This window comes from Ochotona princeps, chromosome 5 (genome assembly GCF_030435755.1).
Source record: "Ochotona princeps isolate mOchPri1 chromosome 5, mOchPri1.hap1, whole genome shotgun sequence".
NCBI classification, from domain to species: Eukaryota; Metazoa; Chordata; class Mammalia; order Lagomorpha; family Ochotonidae; genus Ochotona; species Ochotona princeps.
The window spans coordinates 55,446,927-55,467,618 of NC_080836.1; the positions used below are offsets into that span (position 1 = coordinate 55,446,927).

At 52.4% G+C, this 20,692-nt stretch overlaps 1 protein-coding gene across 2 annotated transcripts; it reads left to right on the forward strand.

The window, feature by feature from the left end:
* Window positions 1-3,604: 3,604 nt before the first annotated feature.
* HOXD8 (homeobox D8) lies at window positions 3,605-6,446 on the forward strand. 2 transcript variants are annotated; one of them, XM_058664224.1, is made up of 2 exons: window positions 3,605-4,568; window positions 4,976-6,446. In XM_058664224.1, exons 1-2 carry the CDS (start codon window positions 4,001-4,003, stop codon window positions 5,266-5,268), a joined length of 861 nt encoding a protein of 286 aa, XP_058520207.1. In that variant the 5' UTR covers window positions 3,605-4,000; the 3' UTR covers window positions 5,269-6,446. The 2 variants fall into 2 exon arrangements, with proteins under 2 accessions (XP_058520207.1, XP_058520206.1); XM_058664223.1 differs by having other exon boundaries at window positions 3,608-4,568; window positions 4,973-6,446.
* The last annotated feature ends 14,246 nt before the right edge of the window (window positions 6,447-20,692 follow it).

Genomic DNA, 20,692 nt, shown 5'->3' on the forward strand with positions numbered 1-20,692 from the left:
GTCATTGGTTCTGGCGAGAGTCTCCCAAAAGGGTAGTCATTGGGGCAAAAATGCAAGTTACTCAGTGACTTTGTCACAAAAATATCTAGTCTTTCCACTCCAAACTCAACGGCAAAATATTTGGCTGAAAATTACATCCATTCATTTTTAAGGAATACAGTTGTTACACCTGAACTGGCAGAAAGTAGTTTTGAAAATGTGAAAAAAGATTAAGCTCATAGGATACATCTAAACCAATTATAAAAAAAAAATCAAGTGAAATGCTTATTCAATTCAGTTGAGTTTGACTTTTGCTATAAAATTTTTAGAGCTTCTTGTTCATAGAAAGTCAAGCTCAAGCTAGACAGGGACTTTCCAGAGAGCCATTCAGAGATGGAGAAAAAGCTGCTTATTTCACTTGATCCACCCTCAAATTGTCCAGCTAAATGGTCCAAAGTATTAAAACTACAAAGCTAATAAAGCACATATTCGTGATTTAAAAAAGAAAAAAAAAAAAGCCATGTTTGACTTCAAAATTTTTTTTTCTGGTTGTCAAAGAGCCTGGCTTTTCTGGGAGAAAAAAAAGAAAAAAGTCTCTGCGAAATTGATGTTTAGAAACTTATGATTTTTGTTAAATCTAGCCTGTCCCATAATTGCACTTAAAAGGCACAGCTGGGTGATTACGGAATAAGGCTCTACTGGTGTCTGGCAAAAAAGGGCGGAATGCTTTGGAAAAGACACTGCTGGAAGCTCTTGGGAGCACAAATAAGAATATCCTCGGCATTCAGGAGCCTGTTTGCTGCACTTGACTTGTTGACAATCAAAGAGATGAAGCATTATTAGTGTCAGCGGCCCAAGCCCCAGTCAAACTAAATAGCAAGACTAGAATTGGTTTGACACAGAAAGGCGAAGTTAAACTCCGTGGGCTCGAGTTGGCATTTGACCACTAGAGAGCGCTATTGCTCCACTGTCTGATCTCGTAAAGCTGGCGTTGGGGCGGCGGAAGGTTTTCATTAAAAATATTTACAATCTTATTTTTTAATCCCAAATTAGGGTAAATGTAACCAAAAATAAACAAATGCCACTATTAAATTTTCCAGTCGTGTGTATTGGGCATAAAATTCTGATCCAGTTAGGGTTTCAGAAAAAATTGGATGATAGCACAGCTGAAACTATAAAACGTTATAGAAAATTAATAGTTCTATCTAAACTGAAAGGTGTAAAAGTACGGTCTTTTATTTACCAAGTTAGGTGTTCTCCTTTTTTAGATAAATACTTTAAACACAATGCTTAAATAAAGAAACTACTTTGTCCCAAGAGGAAATGCTGTTTTTGTGGTGTTGTCCAAATTAGGCCTGGATGTGCAGATAAGAATTTTAAGATATTGGTGTGCCTCACCCCAGCCCTAGGAACCTTACACTTCTAGAAGGTGCGTGATGTCGTGGAGATCTGGGCTCCCTCCCAATTATTTCTCATTTCATTCCCAAATCTACTCATTTGCCAAGGCCTCCAGCAAGCGCACAACCAGGGAAATGAAAAGGCACAGAGCGAGCTCCAAGCCTTTGTTGGAAAGCAGTCATCGTTTTAATTGGGCTTTTTTTTTTTTTTTTCAAAGTTGAAGCAGGAATTTTTAACTGTCACCATCAGTTCGCTCCCTTCAGGATTTAAAAGGAGATTCACCTGGCGACAACCGGCAGGAAAAGAAAAACCAAAGCGACAACAAGACGGGAGCTTGATAATTCAGTAACCCGTGTTTTTCTCGCTCAGGCTTCATTACCGTCACCATTTGCAGCCGCTCCCTGTACAGATGGCTGCGACACACACCTTCCTATCATTCTACTCCTTCCTTGGCTTCTCGACCTAGTTTTTCTCCACTGTAAAACAAAACAAAAACAAAAAACAAACAAAGCGATCCTCAGCTCGGCAGGCCTCGCGCGCCCGCGGCCCACGGGGGTCCAGGGGTGCCCGAAGGCGCTAGTCCACCACGGCCTCTTCGGACGTTCCCCAAGGAGGGCCGCCTTGGCGAGCGCTGCAGCTGCGCGTCCCGAGCACCCTCGGCAGGCCCGGGGTGTGCCTTCCAGGTCCCTGTGCCCAAGGCCGGAGGCCTGGCACCCTTCAGGACCCCAGATTATCTCCAAGGGAAAAAAAGGGGGTGTCTCCGCGCCTTTCCCAGCCCCAACAAGACCCCACCAAAAAGACTGGGCGGCTGAGGAGACACACACACGCAGCAACACCGACCCATTGTATTTATTGGATTTGCTAAAACGGGAGACGAGGGAAAACTGTGTGAGGAGCCGGCCGGGCAGCTCTGAGGAGAGAGTGGCCCCAGTCACCCAGCCGCCGTTTGCCGAGGCAGCTTCTCTCCACGCCGGGCCTTCTCTGCCATTTCGGAAGATGTGGTAACTCGAGGCTGAGGCCCCGCGCCCGCTCTCGGGCGGTCGGTCGGCCGCAGGACCAGTTCGCAGGAGCTGGGGCCGGCCTCCGCCGCCTGGAACCGCCGCGATCCTGAACGCCGGCCCCCAGGCTCCACGAGGGCCCCCCGCGCTCCACCCCGGCCACGGCCTGCCCAGGTCCGCCGCGGAGACCCGGGAGCCGCGCGTCCCTGCCCGAGGAAATGCCACCCGCCCAGCCCGCCGCGGCCCCCTTCTTGTTTACTCCCTGGGCGATGCTAATGGCCCCGTTGCCACATTCTCCAGCTTCTCCCCCGCCCCCGTGCCTGCTTCTGACGTCTATCAAGGGTGAAATGATGGAAACTATATTCATGGGCATGATTCTCATTAAATATCAATTAACCTGGGAGCCTCAGCCAGGCATGCAGTGCGTCAAGGGTAAAACGCACAGTTCATTTCCACAAGGCCCGCTGGCTGGAAAAGGACGGCTTTGATAAGGCCCAGGATTTTTGGGGGGGGGGGGTCCACACCGGCAGCCTTTTCTTCTAACCACTTGGCTGACAGCTACCTCCGACAAACGCACGGTGCGGGCCGCCCGCAGAGCCCTGTCCCCGCTTCTGTGCGTGAAGAGCGGCCGCAGAGGGCGAAAGCCACGGCCAAACTCTGCGCTTGGGCTGTTCGCGTGCGTGCGTGCGTGTGTGTGTGTGTGTGTGTGTGTGTGTGTGTGTCACTTGCACCGCAGCCCCCTGGGAACGGCCTCCCTGCCCGCCCCGGCTCCCCCAAGTCTAAGGTTCTGCCGCGCCCCCTCGCCGCCGGCGGCCTGGGCTCCGCCGTCCTCTCGGGGCCCTTGGCAGTGCGGCTTTATGGGCCCCCTTTAAGGCCGGCGGAGGCATCTCGGGGCTGGCGTGCGCCGTCCCGTCGGGCGCCGCCGCGGATCCCTCCGCGCGGTTATCTCGCCCGGTGTCGCGGGAGCCGCGCTCGGCGCAGTGGCGGGGCGCGAACCATGCCGGGCCGGCGCGCGCGGGGCGGGCGGGCGCGGCGGCGACGGCGGCGGCGGGCGGGGGCCGCGGGGGGGCGCGGCGGGCCGGGGTAGCCGGCCGCGCGTCCGCTTTTTTTTCTGTCTTCCCTGCAGAGCGGGGGTTCGTGAGCCCGGCGTGTCCCCGTGGCCCGGGCGCACTTTCTGTTGTTTTGTTTGTTTGTTGTTTTCCCCCCTGGTCCCGGTGCGCTCAGGGCCTCCCGGTGCCTGAGAGGAAACAGTGGAGGCCGCTGGGGCAGGTCACCCGGGGCGTCGGCGATTATATTGCGGCCGAGCCGGCGCGCGCCGGGAGAGGCCGGGCGGTGGCGCGCGGGGGCTGGGCGAGGCCCCGCGACCCGCCAGGGAGGCGGGCGCCAGAGCTGGGCATGAACGCACTGTAGTGGGGCGCCCCGCGGCTGCCGGGCCTTCAGAGGCGACGCGCGCGGGCGGCCGGGCGGGCGGCAGCGACGTGGCCGAGCGGGCCCCTCCGCGGCACGGACAGCCGCCCCAGAGGCCCCCGCGGCAGTGCGGGGCCGGGCCGAGCCGCGCTCCGGTGCCTGCCCCCCGCGCCCCGATCGCGGGGCGGCCTTCTGTCGCCCCCCCGGCTGCCGCCCGGATGAATTCGTACTTCGTGAACCCGCTGTACTCCAAGTACAAGGCGGCGGCGGCGGCCGCGGCGGCCGCGGCGGCGGGCGAGGCCATCAATCCCACTTACTACGACTGTCACTTCGCGCCCGAGGTCGGCGGCCGCCACGCCGCCGCCGCCCTGCAGCTCTATGGCAACAGCGCCGTGGGCTTCCCGCACGCGCCCCCGCAGGCGCACGCGCACCCGCACCCGTCCCCGCCGCGCGCCGGGCCTGCGGGGTGCGGCGGCCCCGGCCCCGGCCAGGACTTCTTCCAGCCCGGCGGGGGCAGCCCGGCCGCTGCCTACCAGGCCGCCCCCCCGCAGCCTCCGCCTCCGCCGCCGCCTCCCCCCTGCGGCGGGATTGCCTGTCACGGGGAGCCCGCGAAGTTTTACGGATACGATAACTTACAGAGACAGCCGATTTTTACGACCCAGCAAGAGGCCGAGCTGGTACAATATCCTGACTGTAAATCGTCCAGTGGTAATATTGGCGAGGACCCAGACCACTTAAATCAGAGCTCGTCTCCTTCTCAAATGTTTCCCTGGATGAGACCACAAGGTTGGGATACATTTTTTTTTTTTTTAAAGCTGGGAGAGAGAAATTTGCTTTCATCTCACGTTCTAGCTTTAAAACTCCCCTTTCCTCTCTCTCTCTCCCCCTCCTTTTCCTTCTTGGGTAGCCACAGTGGCTCTTATTCATAAAGTAATACAGGCATTTTTTTTTTAAAGTAGAAACCATGTAAAGATGATGGGAACAGTAATCTCGAAGACCTTGGCCCTTCCTCTTGCAGTGTGTGTGTGTGTGTGTGTGTGTGTGTGTGTGTATCCGAGCGAAAGAGCACCGTGTGTCTCGCCCCTCAGCCCTGTGTCAGAAACCTCCATGCAACGTCCAGAGCACCAGTGCAAAAAAAAAAAAAAAAAAAAAAAGTTAATTCCCGCCTCCCCCTTTTTTGTTTTAATCAGCAGCTCCTGGTAGAAGAAGAGGAAGACAAACCTACAGCCGGTTCCAAACCTTGGAACTGGAGAAGGAATTCCTTTTTAACCCTTATCTGACCAGGAAAAGAAGAATCGAGGTTTCCCACGCCCTGGCCCTCACCGAGAGACAGGTGAAGATCTGGTTCCAGAATCGGAGGATGAAATGGAAAAAGGAGAACAACAAGGACAAATTTCCCATTTCCCGACAGGAGGCGAAGGACGGGGAACCTAAAAAGGAAGCTCGGGAGCTGGAGGAAGACAGAGCTGAAGGCCCAACAAATTAACTTCTACCTTTAAAGTTTTATCGCAGATTGTTAAAAGTAATGGCCAACATATGCTGGTGGAGCCCACCTATTTTCTTTGTTGGAAAGGACCTGACCTGTGTTTCAAGCTACCTTCGCGTCACTGCTCTTGAGATGTCTGCGCTCTGAAAGGGATGTGGGTGTTTTCTGTTTCTAGTGTGCATCGAAGCAGTCCTTGAGCTGTCCTATGAAAGAGTAATTTGATACTGACCTTGTAGCTATATTTTTTGTAATGATAGTTTTTAATGTCTGAGCTGGTGATTTTCCTCAACAACGTAAACTTCCTAATGATTAGCACTAAATAATTGAATATAAATTGCTTTATTAATCAAGCAAGTGCACTTGAGCATTTTAAAATCTTTATGGTGAGTAAGTTAAGTATAATTTCTTGAAAAAAATTATGCCTGCAGAATATTTACTTTATATTATTTGATTAATACTTATTATTTATGGTTTCTCTCTGCTTTTATAATGAACGGTTCAGTGCCTTTTGTTTACTTGTAAAAGTATTTTTTGTTTTGTTTTTGTTTGGTTTTTTTGGACTGTTTTGTAAATGTAAAATCTCGGGGAAAAGCCTGGGCCCGTATTTGAAAAGCACATGGTAGCTGGAGAGAGTGGGCAGCTCTGCAGCTGCTCTAAACTTTGGAAAAAGGTTGGGCCAGCAACAAAAAGTTTCAGGACATTGTCAAAGTTGATATGTAATCATTTTTCTATCATCCATGCAAATTTTGGCAAATAAATAATTTTAAATGAGTGAATACTTGAAAAACCAATTGTAACATTTTCACTCATTAACTTTGCACTCTGGCAAGCCCACCTAATGGAGTGCCTCTCATCTCTCAGCTTGCTTCCCTTTCCAACTGCACATGTATCCGCCTCAAGTCTGTGTGTCTCTGGCAGCCACTGCTGTGATTCCGTTTGGGAGTAGGTGCCATATTTATTTGTATTCCTTCGCTGGTCTGCACGCTCCTTTTTACCCAACTTGCTGTGTGCCTGTCTCAGATGTTGGCTGGGACATCCTCTGCTGTTCCTCAGGAAAATGATGGTCTTTCTTACCTGAAAACCCAAGCCCTGAACGCCAACCCCAACAACTCCTGGGGTAAACAACCGCTCTAATACCAAGCTAGCTCCTTAATAAAGAAATGAATGTCTTTCTAGAAGCTGTGTTGTCGAGTGAGCTCCACTGTAAATGCTGCTTTTCCCCCAGTCAGGAACAATGGGCTGAGCTAGCACTTGCTGGAGGCTTTATTTTGATAAGGGATGGGATTAGGGTAACGCTGCCCATTGCTGTGTGTGTGTGTGTGTGTGTGTGTGTGTGTGAGTGAGAGAGAGAGATGCTGTTGGGAGGGGGTGGCTGTCATTCCAGAGAGGGCTGGATAGGCTGCCGTAGCTTCATCTTGCTCTAAATAATCCTGCTAAGATACTGTGAAAGCTTTGAACTTTGAAAAGGGCTAGAGTTGTGGGCCCAGTGGGGGATGACCAGGTTACACTAGAGCTTATTCCACAGTCAGTGTTGATGCTGGGGGTTGGCATCTGTTGTTAACAAGATATCCATTTTCCACTGGAGGCTGCTCTCTCGGCTGCTCTCTCGCAGCTGCCATTTTAGGGTGGGGGTGGGTGCAGGGAGAGAGGAGAAATGCAAGAAACCATTTCTCTCTGCAAAAGAGAAAGCATTTTTATTAGGTCTGTGTTGAAGAGCTCTATGGCTTTTCTAGCTGCATTTATTTTTAAAGAGGTACTTAGAAAAGTCTTTATTGAACAGGTAAGAAGATGTAATCCTTAGGATTGGAGCCAGCATCTGCCCCCTCAAGAAGGTAGCGGGCTGTTACCCTGGCATTGGCCAGTTCAGAAGCAAAGCGGCACCTGGCTTCCCCCCATGGAAGACTCTAGGCTGTGACATTTGTCAGGAAAGACAATTTTAAGTCACGGGTAGCTGGGGGCTTAAGCATTTGCACAAGAGGAGACAGCTGCAGAAGCATGTGCTGCCTTTGGGAGCGGGCTGCTCTGGGTGCTGCCTGGGGCTCTGAGGCTCTGCCGTGGGCTGCACAGTGCAAGGATGCCAAGGCCAGGCTGGGGACAGCCTTGGGCAGCACTGTCCAAAGACGGGTGTTGGCCAAACTCCAGCTGCCCTTGCAAAGCCTGCTGTCTTCTCACATGGAATGCTCCCCCAAATGCCACATTGAGAGCCGGTGTTTTTGGTGGGACTTCTCAGGTGAAGGGACCTGGTGGGTGGGTTGGTGTGGAAATCAAGGAAGAGAAGACAAAAATGCCATTTCCTCAGCATTTTGCTCTGCTGTCAAAGTGTACTTGTGCCCCACATCCCTTCCACTGTGTGGCTTATGTAAAAAAAAAAAAATGGACTCAGTTACAGTAACCCCTATATTGGAAAATAATGAATTTATATGCATACACAGATGACACGTGCAAACAATGTCGACTATAAATACAGGGGTCTGTTTTACAATTGGGAAAGGACAAATATTTGTCTCTGAGTAGAGACCTTGAGGAATGACCCCTCTCACACACATACCACCTTCTGTCTTACCATAACCTGGTGTGGTGTTTCCTGGAGACAGACTGGCATAGAGAAGGCACAAGAAGCCCATTTAACTGCCTCAAATTGGCAACATTCACGCTGAAGCAACAAGCAAACTTTTTTTGCTGCAGAAATTTGCATAAGCCTTCAGAGAGTGCTTGCAAACCCAGGCGGCTGCGCTTTTCTGCCCTGGACTACTGCAGTCTGGTTGGAAAAAAAACCGAACGCTCCAATGTGAACACTGAATGAAAGCACCAAGCCTTCAGAGTGATTTAGGCTCTGCTGGCGAGGACCAGAAACGCAAAGGAACGGTGCTCATCTCCGTGGGTTTTAGAGGAAAGCGGGTTTAGGGATGCCATTTTGTGAAGTCCCACGAAGCCCCGCACATTGCTTCCTTCTGCACACGGGGAACAGTCTGCAAATATGGCTGCTTTTTCAGCTCGGAGTGCTCATTCCCCCAAGCTGAAAAGGAGGCCATAAAGCTTTGTGTGAGTAAAAGGGGGAAAGATAATGAGGCAGAATGATGCTTATTCCTCAAAAAATTAGAATTGAACCAGCTCTTTATTCAGTTCCTTGTGTATCAACCAACATGAAGTGCTCTGGACTTGGTAGAATCCCAACAACCGGTAATAAAAATACTGCTTCATTCTTCAATGTAGAAAGTGTTGCCATTTCACACCCCAGCTCCTGTCTTCAGCTTGCCTTGTGTCTGCTGAGTCCTGGACCATCTAAGGGCACACAAAAGACCACGGAGAACATTTTAATGGACTCTGGGTGCTCCTGAGCAAAGTTGGGGCCCACTGGAAATTTCTGGAAAGAATATGATGTTTGCTGACAGATGACAACAAAAGTCTAATCAAAAACATCCAAGGTCACGGGCACTTTTTCCTAGAATACAAATGGCCTGCCGGAGAGGGTGCTGTGCACCAGTGTGCAGCTGCCCAGGTACTGACCGAATGCCACAATGTCTGGAGCAGAGAACCTAGGCACAGACTCTCAATGTAAAGCTTTATACACATACTACTAGGAAGGACTGCGTGGATGGCGTGGATTGGGGTTCACCTCTTTCAGAGGGGTTCAGAAGCTAGGATGTCCAGGGGGGCCATTGCTGGTTTACTCGGGGATGCGGGTGCAGCTCCTGGGTAAACCCCAAAGGGCATGTGGTGGTGTACCTTTGAGGAAAAACTATTGTATTTATTTTTCTGGGCTAGATTTGGAAGGCCGCTCTTCTGAACAAATGGAGCCCTTCTTCAGGGTTGCACTGAGCCCGCTTGGCCATGGACAGCCGGGCGGGGGAGGGGGGCTGGAATTAGATTTTACAAAGATGAGAACTGCTCTCTGAGAGAACCCAAAGTGAGAATCTCACAGATTCTCCTCTCCGCTGCACCACCACGGCAAGACATTTCTATGGGAATCAAGTCAAAGTGTGTGTGTGGTTGGGGGGGTGGTACTCCGCGTATGGTGGGGCAGTTGACAAACACCTAAAACCATTTCCGGCCTTTGAGTTGGTTGGCAGCTCTTCTACTACCCCAGGAAATGGGAGGGACCCCCGTTCACGTTGGAGAAGGGGGGTGCCTTTCTGGGCCTGCAGAGCCCAGCTTTTCTGCGTAAGACCATTGGGGCTGGCTGGAGGTGGTGGGGAGACCAGGGGCAAAAAAACGAAAGAGCCCGACTGCCCTTCCTGACTGGCCGTTTTTTTTTTTTTTTTTTTTTTTTGGCGGGGTGGGGGGTGTTGGGAGAAGCCGAGTGACACTAGAGGGGAAGGATTGGGGGGCGTCCCGGGGATCGCCTGCCCAGCTCCTGAGCCACGGGCCACTCTCTTTCCGACGCAGCGGCTCACTGCGCAGAGATGCTGAGCCCAGCAAACCAAAACGCCCAATAATTCCTAGAAAAGCAGAGCGAGCGAGCGAGAGCAAGCGAGTGAGCAGTGGGGAGGTAAACAAGCAAAGGAGAGGGACCGAGAAAGCAAAGCAAAGAAGGAAGAGAGAGGAAGGAAGGGAGCTAAAAGACAGGGAAAGATAGAGAGGAAAACATGGCGCTTGCGAGCTGTATGTGCAAAATCCGCAAGGAATTGCAGTAAATTCCTTTTTGTTTGAAGAAAATTTACAACTTGGTAATAGACCTTTTTATGACCTATTTGCGGTCGTCATTGGCTGCGGCTGGTCATGTGCAGGCGCCGCTCGCCTTCACGGCCTTTTTCCTGATTTCCCAGGCGAATTTTCCCCCGCATTCTGCTTTCCCAGAGCCTCACCCCCTCTTTTTCTAACCTTTGTCTCTGCAGAGGTGGGCTCTAGTAACGGCTGCGGGATCGCGGGGTCCGCTGCGGCCTCGGCACCCGCCTGGCGCCCAACCCAGCCCTACAGCGGCTACTCTCCGGCTGCCTCGGGAGCCGCTCGAGTGCCCGGTGGAAGAGCCGGAAGAAGCCCCAGGCACCGAGCCCCCCGCCGGCGCGAGCAGCCTGCCGGCTCCGGGTGACCGCGGCCGCGACACGGCGCCTCCTGCACCACGAGCAGCTCGCGGCCGCCCAGACTGCGCGCTAGCCGGCCGCGCCTAATGGATTACAGCAGCCGCCCAGGCCGGCCGCCGCCTCCAGCTCGGCAACCTCCGGGTAAGATCACTGCGGGTGGGGAGTTCCGGGACGCCGGCTGCCGGGCCCGCGCCCCTCAACAACTCCTGGAACCTGGAGGAAGGGTGGTGACTGAGTCCCAACTCCTGGAAGCTCCCAGGGGCTCCCGACGGGCTCAGAAGTCGTAGGGAGAAGCCCTCTTTTCTCCAGAGATGGCTGGGAGTAGCCGCAGACAGGACTCCGTTGCCCAGGACCAGAGCCCCTCGGTGCCCCCTCCTCCCCCACCCTAGTGGGGGGCGGGGGAAGGGCGTGCCGACGGCTTCTAGCAGTCTTGGCTTTGCTGACGGTCACTAAGGAACCCCGGGAGTACAGAATTGTGGTTTTGCAATTTGTCAGTGGTCAGTGGTACCTGAGCGGCGATCAGGTGTTTTTTTGTTTTTGTTTTTTCTTTCTCCGAGGACTGAGGCTTGGGCTGTGGGGGTGATGGGGTGGGGGAACGGATTCTGTGTATTCCACATGTATGTGCTTGGTTTTCAAATCTAATCTCTGGTGAGTGATGCTAACTCATTGCTAGGGCTTGGTGGTTCATCGGGCCTTGTGGTAGGTGGCATTTGAAATATTCTTCAATGTTGCTATAGCTCTTGATAAATGTTTGCAACTTCTTCAGTCAGATTCCTCCCACCTCTGTCCATCCACCAGGTGAATTCAAATGATGTTTATGTTACAAAACTAATGCGTTAGGGAGGAGGGGATAATAGTATGAGAGAATCTGGTAGAGGTTTTGGGGAAAGCCCAATAGACATTTCAGAAATGCAAAGCATTTCTGAGTTCAAACACCGCGTATGTTTCTCATTTGCTGGAGTGGGAAGAGAGGAGATCTTTTTGCTCTGTGAATGTATTGTTTGCTTTGCCTATCCATAAATATGCAGCAACATTCCCCCCCGCCCCGCTTCAAAACTACTGAATCAAAACATGCGTAAAAGAAAAACCCTTTGTGGAAAAAAAAAATGCTGCTTTCTCTTGCTGGGTTTGAATGGCATTTGAAGCTGCAGGTCGAAAATCCCTCGTGAGCACGCTCTGAAGTCGTGCCACCTTCGGACAATCTGCCGCATTGCGCATGGGGCTGGTCTGCGCATGGCGGGTACCTCCCCGGAGCGCCCGGCGGCAAATGCTGACGCGCTGTCCCCCCGGATATTCCGGTGTAGTAGTGTTGGAAGTCAAAGTGTTCCTGAACAATAAATGACCTATGTGGAGGTTTTTTTTTTTTAGTAATTAACGATGCAGTCTTCCCCGTTTCAAAATGGAGACACGGCTGCAGGATTGTCCAAGTATATCAGAAACTGTGTGTGTGTGTCTTGAAGTCTATGGTTGTAACTCTTTCTCCACAATGGATACAGTGGTCTTTAAGATCGTGCTTTATGTCGATAAAACGCATTGCCTAGTGAACCAGGGTGTCTGGGCCCTGCCCGAGGAGCTCCTGGATTGGCAGGAATGGGGTGGGGGCGGGGATGAAGTTGGGGCCCTAGCGGAGCTGTGTCCAGAGATTCCGTAGCTTTTCCTTGAGTCTGGTGGCCCAGTGTGCCCAAAGGACTAAGGACGTGGGTGAGCTGCAGATCCTAGGATGATGCAGTGGACAGTGATGTCTTGGGTAGATATGGAGGACTGGGGGGCTTTTTGTAAGCCCCCATCCCTTTAAGAGCTTGTTGGAAAGAAATGATCGTTTGCATCTAAAGGAATAAATAATCTATAAATTGCATTTGAGCTCTGGCCACGTAGTCCAAGAAAAGCCTATAGTAACAGTGTCGCGGTGGCCATTGCCGGAAATGCCCCCATTGTCTATAACGCAACAGAATGAAACACAATGAAAGGCCCCGCCTTTGGAAGCCCGGAAGCGTAATCCCGGCGTTCTAGGCCCAAACCTCGGTCTGTTTCTGGACAGGGGAGCTAGCCAGCACGTCCACGCCTCAGGGGCAACGGTCTGATGGTGAGCAGGGCACGAGATCTCGCAGGGACCAGGAACTAGACCAAAGCGCCATTGGCAACTTGGCCACGCACCAGGGTGGAAAACCAGGCACATTTTTTGCGTCCGATGATCTCCCTGAGAAACGCACTTCGGCAGAACTGTTGTCGGAGCTCGAGGCGCAGGGACATCGGAACAAAGACAGTATTTCACCCTGGGCTGGCAGGCAGCTGTGAGAGGTATTTACGGCCTCGCCGCCTCGCCGCAGTGCGGCTGCGGCCGGCAGAGTGTGCGGGGGCACCGGAAGCTGGGAGAAGCCGCCCACAGAGCTCACCCAGACCCAGCCGAGGGCCACTTCTCGGAGATGGTGTGAAGGAATGCCCACTTTCTGGGGGACTGGCTTCTTGGGAGTTTTGCAAGATTAGGGAGAAGCCGTGCTCTCTGAACCAGGGTGGCTTGCTTGCCCCGACTGGTGGAACGAAATCAAACAAGGAGGCGGTGCCCCAGACGTGAAACTGCTGATCCCAAGGACCACCTTGGGAGTGTCTGCCGACCATGCAGACACTGTTGTTGATTTGGCCGAATAGGGCTCGCCAATCAGAAAGGAAGGATGATATATATATATGTATGTGTATATATGTATATATATACACATACATATATATATGTATGTTTTCCTGTAAAAGCAAAGCACATTTCCTGTCCCTTTGACGTGGGGCTTCCAGGCTCCCTGGCAGCTTGGTGCAGAAAGCTGTCCGCGCCTGCCCCGCACGCCCACCGCGCGCCAGACGCATGTGCAGTGCGGGATTGCACCCGCGCTGCACGGGTGGGGGAAGGGCAAGGGGCCTGGGAACGGGAAGGGAGCAGTCAACGTGTCCCGTTGGCCTTTTGCTCCTGGTCTTCGTTGGATGCCAGCGTCCCTTCTAAAGATAGTCAGGGCGCGCAGCCCTTGACTTCCTGGTTTCCAAGTCTTCAAGACTTGATGCCCTGCCTCGATTTATGTGTGTGAACTAGCAGTATATGCGCCAACTGGAGTAAGTAGCCCAAGGTGTTATAGATGTATGCAAGATATATAGATATATATACACATACACATCTATATCTATATCTATATCTATATCTATATCTATATCTATATCTATAGAGATATCTCCCCACCCTGGGTGGAGAAAGTGCACTTTTTTTTTTTTTCCAGCTCTGGGAAAAGGCCTTTCCTCCTGGCGCCTGTTCAAACCGCCAAACTTCTGGCCAATCTTTCCGCCCCACCATTCCCGGATCTTGTTACGCCAGTGCAGCACGCTCTAAAGGCCCCGTGGGGGGCGGGCAGCGGCTCGGCGGACAGGGGGCAAATAAATAAATAAACGACCAAACTGGAGGATTTTCCGCCTGTGCTGGCCTAATTGAGGGATGCGCGCTTAAGGGCCACGAGCTTGCCGTCTGTGCCGAGGGTTGGGGTCGCGGCGAGAGGATGGCCTCCGGGTCCCCCGACTCCTTCCAGCCACCCCAGGGAACTCTGTGGGACTGGCTCCTGGGGCCTGAGATGGTGTCCTCGCCGGAGGCCGACCCCCGCCTGGGTTTCCCGGACTGGCGAGGTCGCCCTGCCCTGCTGTCTGGCGCCTTGTCCAGGAGGAGGCGCTGCAGGACAAGCGTGTCGCCGGCTGCGGCGCTGCGGCCGAGGCCCGGGGCGCGGGCGGGCGGGGAAGGGGAGGCCACGTGAGCCGTCTCCCCTCCCTTTCGGGAGCCCCACCCGGGCGCGCACCACGTCGGGCTTCCCTCACCCGAGGTCCGCTGTCCCGGAAGGGCGGCTGGAGGCAGCGCCAGCCTCGGAGCCTGCCGGGGAGGTCTTGCGGTAGAGGACACCTTGTTTCCTCCGCGCTCCCGGAGAGGGCGCGATTTCCGGGTTCTGCGCTCCAGGGCGCCAAACAACTAGGACCTAGGGGGAGGGTGGGGATGGGAGTGAGCCAGCCCATCGCGCAGAGTCGGAACGGACCTACAGCTGTGCCTGATCTTTCTCTTGCTCCGGTCCTGCTACCCAGAATGGCAGTCTTGCAAAGCGCAGGGCAGCGCCTCCTGCAGCAAGCAGATGGGCCTCCCCGCTTCCCCCTTAGACTAGGACCCGGGGTCTGGGACTACCGGGAGACTCAGAGACTGACCCACAACCCACACGCTGTGCGGTTGGAGAAACATCCAGAAGGGTACTTCTGCTGTTCACACAGTTACAGGCCTTCCCGAAGCCACCTTGCCTGCTTTAGGCCTTCGATGGGCGCCGTGGATGCGGAAACACCAGAACTGCAGCACCTGGCTCTGACCCAAGTCCGTGCGTCCTCCGCTGTCTCCTGGTGGTGCAGTCCTTTGGCCCTCTCTTGCTGGCCCTACTTTAGGACAACATTCTCACTGAAATCCTTTCAGGATCTATCCGGATGCAGGTTGCCGAGTGCCACCCATACCTGTGAAATTACAATGGCGAGGTATGGTGGATGCCCAACCACCTGCATTTTGTAAACATCGCCCCTTGGGACAATTAGGATGCCCACTTCCGTTCCAGAGCAGCTTAGCCAAGGGCCTCCCCTCTCTTCTTTCTGCGGGGGCTCTTTGTTCCTCCAGACCAGATTGCCTTTTTGCCGACAGGGCACCTCCCCCGCTCCCCCCAGTGCACACACAAAGCTCCTGGGGCTCCATCACCATCTTTTTTTTTTCTTTTAAGGTCACTACCTGTAGGCTGAATGTGTCCATTTTAGAAAATGGCTGCAAAATTCCATTTTACTTTTGGCTCAAAGATTACAAAGCACTTAAGCTCAGAGTTCAGTTCGCTTGTGATTCAAATTTATATCTGTCACTTACTTGCTGTGTGACCTTAGGTAATAGGACACACTCTCTGGGCCTGTTTTCTTGTTTCCAAAACAGGGTTAGCAAGAGTACCTTCCAAGTTTATTGCAGATTATTTTCCAGCACTGCTATGTTTCAGACACTAAGCAGTTGGCTACCATTAGCTCCCTGGTTAGACACTTAAAACTGACACATGAGAATTCAGTGTATATTCCTTATTATCATCCCTAAACTCATTTTTTACTCAACAATCAGGCTTAGATTTTTTAGAACCAAACGAAAATCTGGTTCATTCATCATATGCTCGAATTCTGTGGTAGATGAAGCAAAGGCTTGATTATGCAAGACATGGCCCACCCAGGAGACCTCGGCCATTGCTGTGGTGGCTTCAGAGGTACGTTCATGTTGGGAGAGGCACACCCAGGATGGCAGTGCCCCCAAGACCCAGTGGGGAGCCTCCCCACACACACACTCAGGCCTGTCTTGCACTCCTGCAGAGACCTTGCTCTCCAGCGCCCAGAGCTGTCTTCTGCAGCCAGTCCCCTATCAGTCAGGTCCACTCAGCTGCTCCTCCCCGACTATTCTCCTGTGGGCCCAGGGGAAGGACTGACCCTCTTTGGGCTCTTGACATCCAGCAAGGACAAGCCACAGGTCAGGGGGCTCCACCCTGCCATGCGTCACCCCATTATTCTGCCCTCAGGCTACGGCTGAGACCCAGCCCTAACCAGGCCACAGTGCCACCAAGGTGGTCTTAAAAGGAGTATCCGTCAAAGTTTCCACTGACTTCCAGCGCTCTAAAATCCTGTCGGCCTCTTCCTGTTCGAACATCACCAGGTGTCCACGTGGGCCACATCTCTCCAGCACACATGGTATCATGTGTCATCACCAGCAGTGTGGATTGAAGTGCTGCCATGGCCCAGGCTGCAGCACCTCAGCTCCCCAGCCACCCAAACTTCTGTAGGATCTGGAGTTACATAGTCTTCTCTAGCCCTGAACCCAGAGCCAAACTCCCTGCCTCAAAGCCCTTGATTTCTTGTCTCTTACTGTTTATTCTTATTTCTTCCTATTGACCTTTCCTTCTAAGGTCACCTCTGCTTCCTAGGGCTCCAAGGTGGACTTCTACCATAGGGATCCAAGTGTTCCTCAGTCAGAGATGGAGTATAGGACTAGGGTCGGGGAGCAAGCATTGCTTTCCTGCTTGGGGCTCCTTGCTCAGTTTCTCTTCAGCTTTGCCCTTCGCCTGAGTCCTGAAGGACCAGCCCTGGGCAACCCCTGGCCTTCATCTTTCCCAGGGAAGTCATCCCAAGCCTGGTGCCCATCCTTGCCTTGTGGCTGAAGAAACATCTGGTTTGAGAGGAGAATCAGCTCCACCTGTGAGCAAGAGGCCTCTGAGCAGCCTGGGCTTCCAGCTTTCCTGGTGACACCTGGCAGGGACCCATGGGGTAGGCAGAAGTTTGGCCCCACCCCGTTCTGACTGGGGCCAGTGCCTTGGCCCTTGGATTGAAGGAGTCCTCCATGGCCCTCTGTCTCAGGGGGGACTTGCCAGGCGAGAATTCCTAGAACAGACTCTTTCTAGGCCCATGGGAGAGTGGCTGTAGCCAAAGTTCCATTTTACCAAGAAGCCATTTCCTGGCAGGTGCTCTAGAGGACTATCCTCCTCCACCCCTAGCGAGATGGCTGCCCAGTGGTCAGCTCCAAGCTCTGTTCCTCCCTGGGGCTCAGCGACCCTTCCCCACCTCCCCATTGCCATTGTTTTCCATCACAGCAGCTCAGGACCTTGGGGGTGGGACAAGAGAGGACTGGAGGAAAGCGAACCCTTCCCCTTGTTTCTCCTTGATCACTTTGCCTGGCTGGCCTAAAGTCACAAAGTAATCAGGAATGTATCCTTTTCTTTCTTTCTTGTCTTTACCCCTAGCTATTTTTCCCTTGTCTAGATATGCAGGCAGAGCCCTGAAGCTTTATCTGTTTGTGCTAACCACAGTGCAGGATGCCAGCAAATGTGAATCGCAGGCCCATAGCACCAGTCATCCACAACTGTGCCAGGCTCTGCTCCACACATTTCCACCAAGCCTCATCTTCTCATCTGGCCTCTGTAAAAACCTCATCACGGTGGCAGAGGAATGCCTACATCCTGGGATTCATCTTCTTGGAAAAATGAAGCTCAATTCCTCAAACTTTAAAATAGACTTTTTGTGTTTTAAGCAGGAGATGAACAGGGATTAATGTCAAAGCTTATCACCCAGTGCTAACAGAATAAAAAAAACATTTTTTGCAGAGCTGATCCTAAGTGATATTGTTAAAACAGATGCCACCTACCATAAGAGAAAAAGATATTCCTAAATAACTAATAGAATGGGGAGTGTGGTGAAGATAAGACACACACAGAGTGAGAGACAGAGAGATTCAGAGAGAGAAAGAAATGCTGTATTGTTTAGGCGAATAGTCCCCTGCTTCCTGGCTAATGAGAAAATGGGGCTTGGAAAGGAAACTAAGACGGAGATCTTTGTAAGGAAGGCTGCATGGGGCTTTCTGGTGGGAACTGTTGCAACTGAATTTGATTTAGAAATATTTAGGTATATGCGTGTGCTCTACAAACCCACACAGAAGTGCCTTATTTTCATTAGAATAGTTTAAAATCACATTTTCACACTGTTTGGTGGCAACTGTGATAGGCCGTTGGAAGGGTCAATTTGCCTTATATTTCCGCCCCTTAGTGGGAGCTGGGGGTGTCCTTCCCTTTTCTACTCCCCCTCCTGTCTCTCCCCCAGCTTTCCCTCTCAGGAGCAGGCATGCCTGGGCCTCCTAGAGAGCAGCTCAGCTTCCTGGGCTTTCTCAGCAGGGCGGTCGGGGCAGCAGTACCCAAGGGAGCCTTGCTAAGCCCCTCACCCAGGTTTGGACCCCCCTGAGCCCCACGCTTGGGAGGTGGTGTGGGAATGGAGACATCTCACTTCCTGGGCTGGGGTTCCTTGAGAGCCGCCTTTGCTTCCTCACACCCCGGGCCCCTTCACACCAGGGCTGTTTTATTGTTTTATAGCCTGCTTCAGAGCGCTAGTTGCCAAAGATTCCGATGGAGCTATTCTCCACTTTCTCACTTTACCAAACCCCAAGTCTTGCTGTTTTAAGCAGTTTGGTCACCCTGCAAAGGCTTCTCTTTCAGATCTAAGCAAATTATAGTAACCTCTAGGCATGTGGCTACCCCTTCAGTTTACTGCTTTCAGTAAGCCCATCTATGACAATTCAGAGGAAACCAAATATTAATTCCAAATGCCACCCCCACCGCCAAGTCCACCCAGCCTCTCCCTAGCCACTCATTCCCTGTGGAAAGTTGAGCAAAATCCCAAATAACTGCCAACTTCTGGTGTCCCTGAGAGGTGGTCTCCGACTGTCCTGTTTACTACATCTAAAGCTAGCAAAGGATCAAAATAAAAGGAGTTCATGGTACTCACAGCAAATGTAGCCAAAGACTCAAAGGCATGCCCACCAACCAGCCTTTTCCAAACAGTACCATCTCCCAGCTTAAACAGGCTTCTCTGGAAAGATGCTATTTGAAAAGCCTGGAGGTATTGATATGAATGTGACCTCCCTTGCATCCTGGATATTTGGAACTATTTAAATCCGAGTGAACAGTTGCAGTAAACCTTTATTTAGTGAATAAAAGTTTAAAGCCAAAGGTTATTTATGGTTCTGCAGAGATGAGACCTGAGTGGCTATTTAGGAGCACGTGATTCCAATAAACTTTGTTTTATGGCTTGAGAGTTGACAAGCCAAAATATAATTCCCACCATAAATTAGGTTAAGAGCATACAAGTGCAGATGCTTGGTTCCTGGAGCAGCGATAGGAAAGTGAGAGGCTCCAGCCAGCGCTGGCCTCCGAAGGACTGCGCTTGGATTCCCAGAGCCCTTGCCCACTAGGAAGGACACAGTAAGTCCCCCTTTTCTGCAACGGCTCCAGACTTGGGGCTTTCTCAGCCCTGCCTTTGCTGCCCAGCAGAGTCCGGGGGAAGTCTGTTCTGATTTTAGCCTGAGCTTACAGGAACAAAGAACGTGGGCATCCCTGCCTTTCTTCTGCCTGCTGGGCAGGAAACAGGAGTTGAGGACTCCCACCTCCAGAGGGGAACTTTCTGGTTCTTTCTCTTCCCCATTGGAGCATCTGCTGTGCAAATGGGGGACTCAACAGTGGTGGACTGGGTGGGTAGAGGGACAGAGAGTACCAGAGTAGAGACTTATCCCCTGGGATTTCCCCCAAGAGAGCACTGCCACCCTAGCATCAAACTGGGACAGATTAAAAAAAAAAAAAAACAAACTTGAGAGCTAGCCACCAGCCCTTGGCCAGCATCACTGCTTTCTAAGTGTTGTGTGCAAGCTCTCCCAGCAACAATGCTGAAAAATTGATGCCACATCCATAGAAGCGGATAACAATCTAAAGCATTGCCATTCCCTCTGCACCCATTGATTTTCCTCCTTTTCCTTTTCCTCCTCCTTGGTTATTGTTTGGGTCCTCATTTCAAACCCCCCCCCCCAGGAAATTGTCCTTTGTTTTGAGTTGCAGCAGAAGTGGGGAGGTAAGTGCTAGTCTTGGCCATCTTTCTTTGGGAACAAAAAGGACAGGTGTGGAGGTTCCCCATTTCTGGGTTGGAGGACACGAAAACAAATGGAAGCTAGAAAGGAGGGGTGGGCTTGCTCCCAGGGCCAGATGGAAAGGCTACCCCTGCCCAGTAGACCTGTACCCACTGGCCGATAGTGCAGGAGGAAACAAAGGCCCATTTTCTCCCCCGCTGCCTGTTTTCCCACTGGAGAAACTGCCCCCAGGCAGCGCCGGTCGGACCAAACCAGCAGTAAGGTGTCTGCAGAACTTTGCGCAGCAGTTCCCGGTGTGGGGTGGGCACCGCAGCAGGGAGGTCTGGGTTGGAGTGGGATGTCTGGGCCTCACCCATTCCTTATTATCTCCTTTGGATTTCAAGTGACACCCCCCCCCCCCTCTTCCTTGCAACAGGTTCAGGACCGTGAGAGAGCATCTCTGTAAGTACCTTTCCCGTTTCTTTCGAATTGACTCTGGGGAGGGAGCGGGCGGCTTGCCCTGCATGCTTGGGATTGGCGCATGGGGGAGCCGCCCATCCAGAAAAGACTGCTTGTTTTGTGGGGACAGGGGCTCTACACTGGGCTTCTGCAGAGCTTTACTGGAATTTAGGAGAGGTGACAGCACCTCCAGCCCTCCCGACCTTTGAGGTCTTCCCAGGCCTCTGCAGCTGGCACAGGTGCATCTCTGAGTCTGTTGCCCCAGTCAAGAACTTGCAACTAATTAACAAACTGTTCTGTTAAGGAGTTAGGACTCCTTGGCCTCCCACTCAACACTGCAACCACCCAGGCAGCGCCATCTGCCTCAGCAGCCCAAGGTAGCTTAACCAGGTCCATCCAACCTGGCCCAATTCTCTTCCACTAATATAAGCTGTGGCCATAGATGTATAGAGTTGTCCTTTCCAGAAAGACCTGTAAATTCTGAGCAATTCTTAAACATTCC